Here is a 12,773-nt window from a genome sequence, read left to right as displayed (position 1 = left end):
TAAAATGACAAAACCCTTTAGTTTTATTAGGTGGATTGAGTTAGACTTGCAATAATAAAAGGTTGAAATTCTTGTTTTCATATTTCAATTTTCATCCTTTCTTTTAAAAATGCCTGAAGAAAACATATTAGTACTGAATTGTTTTTCTTTACACCACCAAAATCAAGATTGAGATAAAATTGTACACAACCACTACTCATTTTACAAATGCTGAAAACCATTAAAAATTGAGACAACATGATTTCTTATTTTTAATGCTAATTTCAACCATACCCAGATTTTCTATTCCCTTTGGTAAAAAAATAACAATTAACGATAAGACGAAGCTTAAATTATCTATAACAGCAAGAAAGACTAATCATATAACTCAAATTTTAATCAAGAGAGTAAATTTGAACATTGTACATGTGACACTATTGGGAACTGTAAAAGCTAATCTGTATCTAAGTAAAAAAGAATAAAAGAATGTCAGCAAAGCTAAAAAAAAAAAAACCCCTCAAAAAATAAAGAAAAAAAAAGGTCCTTCCTTTTCTCTTACGCCATGAAACAAACAGCAAATAATTGGTTTTTTTTTCCCTTCTTTTTCTTTCCAAATAATGATCCTTAATCTTAATTTACGGTATAATATAAAATATAGAAAAACAAAAGGAAAAAGAAAACTAAGCTAAAAACAGATTTGAGAGAACAAAGAAGGAAAAGAACACAGAGAGAGATGATTCTATCTACTCTCTACCAAAGCTTTGATCTTCTGTCCCCAAGGTAACTCCTTTTTTTTTTCCGTTTGTTTGAGTACCTTTTTTTTTAGTTTAATTCTCTCCCGTTTAGGGTTTCATTTGCTAAAAATGAATCTTTTTTTATTATATTGTTTTTTTCCTTTGCTTGTCAGAGATTAGGGTTTTTAATAATACTCTTTCACATGACAGCCATAAATTCCCCTTCCATACAAAGTTCCAAGACATGGTATGGAAGTTTCACTTCATTTGATTGATAATCCATTTTTATTTATTTCTTTATTTTGTATAATATATTTTCTGTAGTTTTGTGGAAAATAACGAAGGGGTTCATTTTAAAGTAGGTTTAACCTTTTTTTTTCATTTCTGGGGTTAATGGATTATTGATGTTGATTCTTTCTGAAGTGCCAAATTTTAATTATTTTGGTCTGAGCTTGGAGCTTTGAATTGATCTGTTGATGGGTATTTTTTAGATTCTGATTTGGAATCAGGAACTTGAAGGTGAACTTTTTGTTTGTGGATTTCCTTTTGTGGTTTCAGCTGGATTTTGGTGATAAAATCTGGGTTCTTGGTCAATTTCTTTAATGGCTTCTTTGGATTTTGTTCTCGAAAAATGAGCTAGAAAAGATCACTCCTTTTCTTTTCTTTTCTTAATGACTTGTAAATTGAGATGCATTTTTCCTTTTTGAACCTTAATGGTTTGGCTTAGGTTTGGATATTGATAATTACTTGAAGTGTAAAGAGCAGCGGAGATTGTTTCAAATATTTGGAGGAGTTGGTCTTGGAAAAATGGAGGATCAAGAAGTTTTACCGGATGATATCTCTGTATCCTTAGTTAGGGGAGTTAGGGCCGAAGAAGATGAGGAAGACTTTCAGAGCTGTTGTGAAGATGATGAGGTATGGAAGGACAATGAAGAGGTGGCGAAAGAGGAAGAAAAGAAAGAGCTTGATGAATTTTCAGTGAAGATGTTCTTCAAGGGCATCTCTTTAGCTGAAACTGGGGACTCTAGTTCTGGGTTTTCAGGAATTGGGGTGGTCATGGAGAGATCAGCCAATAGCCCTGTTATTCAAGTGCAGAAAAAGCTTGACTTTTATGTTGAGGAATCTGTGGCTGATTATTTAGCCTTAATGGATGGTTTGACAGAGGCTATGCAGAACAAAATTCGCCGAGTATATGCTTTTACTGATTCCGCATTGCTACATGATCAGGTCAGTTATGATTGGCAATTTGGCATCCTTGTAATGTTCTTTTGGTATCAAGCACTTAAGAAGTTACTTTCATCATATGATATCAGAAAGTTTTCCTATAATATGAACTTCCATTTTTTTTTGTCTGGCCACACTATACAAAAGCTTATTTTCCTTTATTTGAACAGCTGCCGGTTCACATTGTACCTGTTTTTTTCCTTTAAAGAAAACTTCTGGAGTTAAATGATTTTGCTAATATGGCTCCTGATATGATACTTGGAACTTTCAACTTTCTAGTATGCTGAAAATTTGGTAGCTTGAGTTTTGAAGTCTTCAAAGCTAGTGCTAGTATCTCCCTTGTAACCGTTATCTGTTTAATGTTATAATCAGCTAAATGCAAACTGTGTGTCCAATCATTTATGGCTTAATGCTGAAAAGTTTTGATTATCTCTGAAATCATAGAACTTAAGAAAAAAAAGAATTAGTAGTTGCTTATGATGAATCACTGGAGGGGAAAAAAATCCTTAATGATTATTTTATAGACAGAAAGTCTGAAGTTTATGATCTTTATTGTAACCCCGAATAGCTTTTATGTTATACCTTGAATTAGCTTACTGACATGAATTTCTGGCAGATTACATGTGAGGAGAACCTTGATAATCCACTTTTGATGGCATTAAGGGAAAGAATCATGGAACATTCCCGTAATTTGGAAGAGTTTGTCCTGAAACTTGTTCCAAGCACTGATCTTTTAAGGCCATTGCAGCTAGCCCAAGTAGCAATAGGAGTTGTTTCTTCTCCTGCCAAGGGAGATAAATCACTTCAATATTGTTCTATTTGCTTTGAGGACAAGCCATCATTGATGATGATCACCATGAAGTGTTCCCATAGATTCTGTTCCCATTGTATGAGAACTCATGTAGATGGTAAACTGCAGTCGTCCAAAGTTCCAATCAGGTGCCCTCAGTCACAATGCAAATATTACATCTCCACTGCTGAGTGTAGATCATTTCTTCCTCTTGCTTCCTATGAGTCTTTAGAAAGAGCACAAGCAGAAGCAAATGTTCTTCACTCAGATGGAATATACTGTCCTTATCCAAATTGTTCTGTCTTGCTTGATCCTCGTGAATGCTTATCAACTAGGGCAAGTTCATCTAGTCAATCAGACAATAGCTGTGTTGAGTGCCCTGTTTGTCAAAGGTTTATATGCGTGGAATGTGGAGTTCCGTGGCATTCATCAATGAGTTGTGAAATGTATCAGAACCTCCCACTTGAGGAAAGAGATGCTGCAGACATCACCTTGCATCGCTTGGCACAAAACAAGAGGTGGAGACGATGCCAGCAGTGCCGTAGGATGATTGAACTTGCTCAAGGTTGTTATCACATGACATGCTGGTAAGTCCATCTTCTTGTGGTCTTACTATTAGTTGTTGGAATACTTTGCTGCCAACCTTCTTGCTTTTAATCATTATATTGGTTGCAATTTCTTGCTTGCTACTTGGCAACTAATTGCTGCACCTGAACCTAGTCACAGGCCATGCAGCTTGTACCATTTTGGAATTGTAGTGTTGTTCTTTTCTTTGTGACAGCATTGATCTTATCGTATGCACACCTCCCTTTGATTAGATTATATTTATGGGAACTTGGTTGGAGCTCTGACATGATCAGGTGGCAAGAGAGACCTTTTATGCTGGAAGGGTCCATTGATGTTTGGACTTAAAAACTTTGTTGTGTATGTTTGGACCGTTCTTTGGCCCCATGATATGACCAAATCATCCATGACTTAGCCAACTTGATTTCCTTTGATTATACAGTTTGGCATGGTTTTGTCCGGTTCTTGTTTGTCTATGTGTGAAGAAGTGTATTTGTATGTTTTGTTCACACGTGCAATTGAGGCATATATGACTTCATTTTTACATTGGTTTGATGTTCAATATGCTTCATGTCTCCTTTTCAGGTGTGGGCACGAGTTCTGTTATTCTTGTGGTGCCGAGTACAGGGACAGCCAGCAGACCTGTCAATGCGCCTTTTGGGATGAAGACAACTCTGAAGGCTTGGCCACCCATTCTGTCCAAGAATCGGAACAATGGGCTTGGGAGACTTTCAATTCACTCCCTATGCTCATGGATGCATACTCAGACCAAGAAAGATCACAGCTGGCACTAATCCAAAGGTTCCTTGCTGGGGGTTTCAGTCTTAGTGATCATCATCCATATCAATCACCACCCCGCTGTACGGATTCATATGTGGATGCCATGAAGGACCTCCGTCAGCTTCCTTGGCTCGAGAGATTTGTCTCTGTAATAAGTGACAACTACTACGAAGACTATATCCAATGAAGCTGTGTAGATGATTCCAATGTTAGGTAATAAGTTGCTTATCAGTCCAACAAGGTTTACAATAGAGCCCAAGAGTTTCTCACTCTATTGGCTCCATTTTCATTTACACAAATTCCTATGTGGTTCTTGTTGCATAAGAGCTGAAGCAAAGATTCTGTGCATGTTAGTTGCTTTCTACCTGAAAGAAAAAGAAAGATAATAGGGTAAACACTTATTGATGTCACCAGATTGAAAAAAGTTAATGAAACAAATCATCTTTTCAATCTTTTTGGTTTCTCTGAGGTCGTTAATGGTTATTGTTGCCCACTTAAAAAAATTTCAGTTTAGTCTTCAAGTTCAAGAGATGGAAAAGTTAACTGTGATATGAATGGCTATGTTGGTTTTAGCATGACTTTGTTTCAATTGCTCCCTTACCCCTATCGGCAGCCGCCTGATCCAGTGATCATTTTAGCAGAGCTAGCTGTCCATAGGCTTACTAATAAGAGTTCAATTTTTAAGTCCCCCAGGTCTCATTTAGCAAGCAACACAAGAGAGCTTCTCAGACAACAAGCCTTTGTTTTCTGTTGGCTTTTGCATAATACGGCTTTCTAATCTGTGGCTACTCGTGCATTTTCATTTTGAGCAGCTCTCCGTATGGATAGCCTTCATACTTTGAACCCCAAAACCATGTCCTCGCATTTCAAAGTATTCACCACACTTGACGTAGAAAAACCATGGTACCATGTTGCTCGAAAGCCAAATTCTACTAAGATATGCCACCGGCCACCCATATTTAAATGTTACAAATTGTTTTTTCTTGTTCTTGTTACAGCTGGGCCACGAATGAACTTCACTTGAGTATGTTAATGGCCCATGAAACTACATTGACAAACAGATATTACACTATGTTAGCCCCCAAAATGAGGAGAGTGATTAAGACAGAGGATCCAATCTAGGTAAAATTTTTGACACCCTTTTTTCTCAGTTTCTCTCCAATTCTGATTTCACGGACTGTAAAATATATACACGGAAATCGATGACCAGACCCCTCTTTGACAAATGGGAAAACAAGAGAAAATTAGCCTGCTATTATTGCTATTAAAATATAGCACAAGACAGCAAGAAAGTGTTGTAAAGAGACTGATATTCGGCAAAAGAAAAAAAAAGGACATAATAATATATTTTGATAGAAAGCATGAAAATTCTTGTTTTAATCATACTTCATAACTGGATTATTGAGCCCGAAAAGATGGACCGTCTTGGCCAATGTTGGACCTACACGATGGAAAAAAGTAAGCAAAAATATAATTCTTTGATTGTAATGGAGGCAAGTGGCAACAACGTGTGGTCCTTCACTTTACCTTTTCCACTCTGTTCCTATCCTTGAATGGCGGTAACAACAAAGTGGATTAATAACTAAAGCAAATGATCACCAAAATCATCATAATTCTCGTTTAATTCAGTGACAATATTCAGGTTGGCAAAGCAGGAAACCAAATAAAACAAGATTAGTTTGCAAGTAACCTTACAACAGGAATTGGTGAAAGCTTTAAAGACTATTTTTTCATTTGTAAACACAAACCAAGAACAGGTAACCAAATAAAGTTTTATGAGGATATTTAGCTGAAAAAAGAAAGATAATAAATCTATGGACAATGGCTTCAACATAATAAATACGTTCTCTATAAACAATAAGATATATCAGACACCAAAATTACAAAAACGAAAACTGTACCCTATTTCAGTATTCAGCTGTATCAAGATACGCCTCTTCACCTGCTTCTCTTTACAGTGTATATACAAGCATCATCAACATGGCGAACTGCAGTAGAAAATTGTATGCCATAAACTTTCAACATGTGATTGCATTAGAACCATAACTAATTGCTTGGAGAGTTGAATGAGACATGTTAGTCATCCATTTCTGAGGACCGTTTGATTCCCCTAATATGTTGTACGCATAAGACGGCCACCTAACATCGATGTCGCATGACCTTGTGATGCCCATTCTCTTCATCTTTTGTGTTCTCTCAAGAACTACGAGGCTAGAAAATGTGGAAAAACTGTTGCCAACAAAAATATCGGCCCTCGAGCACACCTCATAGTCGATTGCTGACTGAATTAGATATGGATGCTTCTTGTAAATCCCATCAACACCTAATCTCTTCTTCTCAAAAGGAAGCAACCCTTTCTTCCAACCACTCAATATTGAAGAATCATTGAGGAGACTATCGGCAACAGCAAGATACACAACAGTGGGAGATTCTGAGCTGACAATGTTCCCCACTCTTTCTATGATTTCTTGTTTGCTACTACATATTTGGTTTACGCCTGATCGTTGCTCTAACTTCTTACAGTGAATCATCCAGTCTATTTCTACCCTCATATGGACTGCAATGTAAGGGGCTGTTGCCGTTGAAGAACTCTCTGTGTTGGCATCGAAATCGCTTTGTATCATCTCGGTTTTGCTCCTATGCTTTTTTCCTATCTGCCTAATCTTGGACACAACTTTATCTGCTTCCTTCGATATCTCATCAACCAAAACTAAGCACTCAAAGACCCTTGCATAGTCCTCGACAGGCCAATGATCATGCCAAAGGAATGGATTCTTTCCTACAATTCTAATCACTTCATGCTCATCAACATGACCCCTGCTGCTTTGCTTCAAGTGCTCCATGTCTCTCTCAACTGTCCACTTTCTTCCACTCCCCTTTTGGAGATCATATATTCCAGTCTGATTCTTAAGATCCGAGTAACGACCCAATTGCACGAACCCCTTACAAAGTGAATTGAACTTATCGAATTGGAAGACTTTATCGAAGGAAATAGGCTGCAAGCGGTCAATTTCCTTATAGAAAAGTGAAGCACTTAAGCTAGGCATCAAAAGAGTTCGGTTCAGCGTTCTAGCAGTCAAACAAGCTCTTGCAAATGCTATCTTCTGGTTATTTAGTCCCCAAACAATTTGAGGAACCTCCAAATACTTGTCCCTACGAATCCCTTCATCATGGGAGTTTAACAACAAAGAGTGGCTTAGAATCAAGTCCAGGTTGTTCCATTCAATCACACCATAGCCAGAAAATGAATGGAGCAACACAGCTCTGAGAAACAGAACCATGGTGACCAGTGCAAGACATATGTAAGTTAGAGAAGTCAACTGGCAGCCGATTAACCTCGAAAGCTTACTTTTAGAGGACAAGTCCATTTGAAATTCACAAACTTACAGCCTTATCATAACCCAACTCATTGAAAAAGGTCCATAGAAGAATTCAAGAACAGATTTAGAACATACCAAGTCCTACAATCACAATAACCTTGGGAATTGATGGTATATAGAGTTGAGAAGACACCAAATATGTCGCTTTGAGTTTAGAATCTACACAATTCAGAAAAGAATTCATCGTTAGAATCCATTTAAGCTTGACAAAACATGATAAAAATTGCATTCTTGATTCATAAGTCTAAAGCAAACTCAATTCAACACTAGGAAGGAGGAGAAGAAGAAAAGTAAAAAACTTGGATGAGAAATGTAAAGCCAAGATTAATCCCTCGTGATACCATACGACAACAATTCAAAAGACCAATGAAGCATCTCTTTTTAAGCCTAACAAATTTAACAAAAGAAACCCAAGAGACAGTCCAGAAGATGATGTTATTGAGTAAAAGTTCTTACCCTGCTTTGAATTCTGCAGAAATCAAAATATGGTGACCAAAGGAGTAAAAAAACCCAAGAAGGAAAAGGATACAATTCTAAACAAAAGGAATTTACATGTGATGATCACGAATGAGAAAGAACCCACAAAACACTGAATTCTCATGAACCAAAAGGGAGACAGCCCATCACCGTCATGACAACATGAACAAGTGATTGAAAAAACGTGTCCTTTTTTCCTTCTTATTTTTCAATAATAAAAAACAAAGAGAGTAGGAATCGACGAAATATAATATAACAGGTAGGAATCCACGAAATAGAGTATAATATAATACAAATGTTGGATGGATAATTGTGTGAAAATAGCAAACAAACAAGCAAAAGTGCAAAGCAGTCAGAAGAGATCAGGGTGGGGAAAAAATTATATGATTTGATAAATGCACTTTAACCGTCTCATCACAAAATAAAAGCCAAAAAAAGAAAACTACATCACAAACAAACAACGCTTCCTTCGTCTCTTTTAGCCTACGTATGAAAATCAATTAATATCTGGTCCATAATGTGTGCCTACCCTATATGCATAAAAAAAAAAGAAGAAGAAATTTCACCAATTTTGTTGGCCAGTGGTATCTGTTGACAGTTGGGATCCGGGGCCTGGTTTTGTCTGTACATTCTAGTGAGTTCTGAGTTGGAAATAAAATATTGGAATTATAAGTTTCAATATTATAAAGAATAATGCACTTCAGCGTGTTCGAACCTACGTCTTCCTGCGTAACAAAATTAATTTAACTTTCAAAATCAATTGGTTAAAGATAAATGTATGAATTAGTCGTGATAAATCTCGAGTAAAAATTGGTTTAATCACAAATGTAGATTTCAATTTGAATGTAATTTCTTTTAATCTCGTAGTTTCATTATAGTTGGTAACCTCCAATAGATAAATCATTCTAAACAACTAATACATTACAAAATATAGATAAAAGGAATATTAGCATATTACATTGTAATAATTATTTGTTAGTTTAAATGGTATGGCAACTCATGATCCATAATCTAAAGTCAAAAACGTGGGCTGGAAGGAAGGTAGGTAGGACCTTTTGTTATTATATATGTCTATTATTTACAACCCAAAATTCATTTATTTTAAACATATTTCTATTGGCTTTCCATTATTCAGCGAAAACTCAGTATTTATAAGATAGTTTACATTAATGTTTTAAGAAATGTTAGATTAAAAAGCAAATGAAAAACAGGTTTTGGGCATCTATTCTTTGCTGAGATGAGAAGCAGTGTGGAGGTTGGTGGACCATTGATGAGGTTGTGAAATTGGGGAGTCTGAAGCGTTAAAGAATGTAGAAGAAGAAAGTTTAGAGATGAAAACGATGGGTGTCCGTGTCGCATGCGAGAGGTGTCTTTTTTGGGATGTCGTCAATACATGGGAGCACACTTGTAGAGTATTTTCCGGATGAAAACTGACACATCCGAATCTCGCTCTGCTCCATGTGCCTTTTTCTTTATTGGGCTTGGTAAAGTCTTATAGGTCTTTTTGTTAGGCAAGGCAGGGGCATGTCCTAAAAACTAAAGTGAAACTGTACCTTCAAACCAAAACTTGGCTCACATTTCTAGGCGTTGGCCAGATTAAATGCCCGAAATTGGATATTTGGTGGGGGCTCCCTTTTAGCTCCTATGGCAGCTTTTAAACCCCCCCCCTTTCAAAATTTCCTTTTTGGCTGTAGAATCTTTGCTCTTTTCCTCTGTCAAATGCCCAAAGATGCCATTTCACATGTAACATGACTCGGAATTCACACCACTCCCTTGGTAATTTGCCCATAATCTTTGTAATTTTTTTATACAAGTGAACAATTTGTCATTATAGACTAGTTTTTGGGCATATTTATGGAATATTTTTTAATGATAGGGAGCAAAGGTTTAGAGATTCAGGTCCGTTTGTTTACATGTAAAAAGTTTTACAGAAAATATTTTCTGTATTTTCCTGTGGTTGTTTCACAGAAAACAGCTTGGTCAACGGAAAATGACTTACAGGTCAACGGAAAATGACTTACAGGTCAACGAAAAATAAGCATATTTCCTTGTAAAATAACTTACTCTTTTGAAAAGTGTAGGTCATTTTTCGAAAAAGAGCTTATCAATAGATAATTTTACTTTTATATAAAAATTAACTTAAATCAAGTTTAATATTATTATATTGATAATAAAATTTATTTTTATTTTTAAAAATATTTAAAATATTAATATAAAATATTATATTTTTTAATATTATTAAACATACGTATTTAATTATTTATATTTAGTCATATAATAAATTATTAATATAATTAATTATTTTAATAAATTATTTAATATTTAAATTTTATTTTAATAGTAAATTTTAAAATAATAGTTTTAAATAATATTATTCACATATTATTGAAAATATCAATATTAATATTTTAATACTAAATATTTATTACAATTATAAATATATTAATAATAAATATTTTGTAGTATAAATGTTAAAATATGTCATAAGTCTATATACTCTTTACAAATTTGCAATTTAGTTTCGTAATTTTATTGTCAAGAATTTAGTCCTCTACTTTCCAGATTTGAAAATCAAGTCCAACTCACGACATATTGTTGATTTTTTTGTCAATTTTGTTAATGTCACATTTTAAAATAAAAAAAAATACTCAGTTGGTAGTCATGCAACTAAAAATAATCGTTGCAATGAACCTAAATTTAACAAAATATTTTTAATATATGTAAAAACAATGTAAAATATAAAATTACAGATATAAAATAAACTCAATTAAACAATGAAAAAATAAAAAAAATCTCAAATGTATGTTTTTTTAATTGAAAACGACTTTTATGAAATATTTTTAAAAAACTTGCCAAACAAAAGAAAATATTCTACACAGATTCATCCAAACACCAGAAAATATTAGCTTTTCCAGAAAAATAAGTCATTTTCTAGAAATCATTTTCCGGAAGCCATTTTCAGTGAAACAAACGGAGCCTCAATCAAAACTTTTATGCCATACAACACAATACTTTTGTCATTAGGTTAGAGATTGTTGACTATGAAATAATTATATAATCACCCTTTTCTTCGACTCAAAAAGGAAAATTACTACCAAATACCATTCATATTTATCTTTCCTAAGATTTGATTCAACAATTGAAGCAATTGCCTGATTTTAGCCATACAAAAGAGTAAAATAATATTACTATTCATTTATAGTATTATTGTATGTATGGTAACCCCCCCCCCCCTTTCCCTAATAGAAAGGAATCATTTGCTAAAGGAAAGACAACAAACAAGTTGTTCCTATATTTCAATACTCAACTATAACCCTGCGAACTCGTGATACACAATGCTGTGTGCTTAGGTAGGGAAATTCCCATGATCTTTGGATGAAGCTAAACACACCTTTTAATACATCCTGGTTCTTGGGTTTACTTTATGTAACTTGATCCGGACTTGTGGGTGGATTATACAAATGGTGGAACATGTGCAACGATAAAGGCAAAAAAGTCTGACTTGCATTTTCATCTAAGCGGAACGCTGGCATAGTCTTCCTTTATTAATTAATTCTTGTTCAAGTTGAGGAATAGAGTTCCGGAGAGGAGCAGATGTAGGTCAGTATGCTTAAATAGTGATGACAGGGAAATCGAAATACAATGCCACCTTTAATTTCACCATCCTTTTCATCGGAGGACATGCCAAGCTCCAGGTTATATCCCCACGGCTAGACTTAAATTAAAGGTCACGAAAGGTTGGTTAATATACACATGCCTATGCTGTGAAGTTCAGAATATTGAAGTCAAACATTGATGAAAGATGGACATACATATAAGAAACACAGCATTCTCGATAGACACAAAATGAAATCTCACTGAATAATTCATGCTGTGGATATATTAACAGAGAATTGCCCCCAAAAAAATTATTGATCTCACAAGAACAAAGAAAGAAGGGTGGAATTCAAGTTTTACAGGCACGCGAATGACCGATGAAGCACACCGGGAGAATTAGCAGAATTTTACAAAATGAAGGTTTTAAAAGATGAATTACCAAAAAATTCATGGTTGTTGTAATATTGGATTAATTCATGGTTGATGGATTAATTTTACCAACATTGAAATCTCTCCGTTAGTACAAAAGTGTATTATGTGCAACATGTCCCATATTTCAATAGGAACCAATGGTGTTAGATGGTGATAAAACAATTTAAATACTATTTCACTATCCAAACAACCATGAATTCTTAGTTTCTAGGATAAAAGCATTGAAACAACTATTCAATTTGCAGAAGCAAGGTACCTTATGCAGGATGGTCTTTTGACTTCTAACTTAGTAGCAAAACTCAGTGAAGCCACTGAAAAAAATATTTATAGTATCCCAATAACTATAAATGAATGGGTGTAATTAATCAAAAGATAAATCTTTTAATCATTGGTCAAAAGTCATATGATTTGATTTTTTAAAAAAAAGAATTATAACTATTCAAAAAATATTATTTGAATAGTTACAAAATTAAATGAATAATTATTATTTATTTATTCATAAAGACACCTATTCAAAAGAATTATAACTATTCAAAAATATTATTTGAATAGCTACAAAATTAAATGAATAACTATAAATAGGAATGGGATTTCATTTGGAAATCATATCAACAAATTCTAATATTCTTTCTTTCCTTCCTTCATTTTCTAGTATTATTAGATTATTCTATAAAGTATTACTGCATAAATCATTTGTAGAAATTGAGTTTTTTTTTATACATTGCTCAGTGCATAGTGGATTATTCTCGTCAATGCAAAACGCAAATAGTCATTGGCTTTATTATATCATTGAGGTTAATTTGCTTGGAACTCATT

General features: G+C 34.3%; 2 protein-coding genes across 4 annotated transcripts; one reads left to right on the top strand and one right to left on the bottom strand.

Annotated features, from left to right (window-relative positions):
• The first annotated feature begins 516 nt into the window (after nt 1–516).
• LOC105768885 (E3 ubiquitin-protein ligase RSL1) lies at nt 517–4,521 on the top strand. 3 transcript variants are annotated; one of them, XM_012589131.2, is made up of 5 exons: nt 517–759; nt 924–960; nt 1,441–1,940; nt 2,554–3,314; nt 3,877–4,521. In XM_012589131.2, the coding sequence occupies exons 3-5, from the start codon at nt 1,521–1,523 to the stop codon at nt 4,256–4,258; spliced, it is 1,563 nt and encodes a 520-aa protein (XP_012444585.1). In that variant the 5' UTR covers nt 517–759; nt 924–960; nt 1,441–1,520; the 3' UTR covers nt 4,259–4,521. The 3 variants fall into 3 exon arrangements, with proteins under 3 accessions (XP_012444585.1, XP_012444582.1, XP_012444580.1); XM_012589128.2 differs by having other exon boundaries at nt 887–960; XM_012589126.2 differs by lacking the exon at nt 924–960.
• Nucleotides 4,522–5,774: 1,253 nt separating this feature from the next.
• LOC105768886 (O-fucosyltransferase 23) lies at nt 5,775–8,320 on the bottom strand. Its single transcript, XM_012589134.2, has 2 exons — nt 7,908–8,320; nt 5,775–7,610 (listed from the first exon to the last, which is right to left on the bottom strand). Exon 2 carries the CDS (start codon nt 7,437–7,439, stop codon nt 6,090–6,092), a length of 1,350 nt encoding a protein of 449 aa, XP_012444588.1. The 5' UTR covers nt 7,440–7,610; nt 7,908–8,320; the 3' UTR covers nt 5,775–6,089.
• Between the last annotated feature and the right edge of the window lie 4,453 nt (nt 8,321–12,773).

Source organism: Gossypium raimondii, chromosome 5 (genome assembly GCF_025698545.1).
Source record: "Gossypium raimondii isolate GPD5lz chromosome 5, ASM2569854v1, whole genome shotgun sequence".
Taxonomy (NCBI): Eukaryota; Viridiplantae; Streptophyta; class Magnoliopsida; order Malvales; family Malvaceae; genus Gossypium; species Gossypium raimondii.
This window is presented reverse-complemented; position numbering and strand designations above follow the sequence as displayed.

Bases quoted from the DNA above. Each gene is read 5' to 3' on its own strand.
- LOC105768886 (XM_012589134.2), bottom strand. From the start codon at position 7,439: ATGGACTTGTCCTCTAAAAGTAAGCTTTCGAGGTTAATCGGCTGCCAG.
- LOC105768885 (XM_012589126.2), top strand. From the start codon at position 1,521: ATGGAGGATCAAGAAGTTTTACCGGATGATATCTCTGTATCCTTAGTT. The intron at 1,941-2,553 runs GTCAGTTATGAT...AATTTCTGGCAG, and splicing joins CCGCATTGCTACATGATCAG to ATTACATGTGAGGAGAACCT. The intron at 3,315-3,876 runs GTAAGTCCATCT...TCTCCTTTTCAG, and splicing joins TGTTATCACATGACATGCTG to GTGTGGGCACGAGTTCTGTT.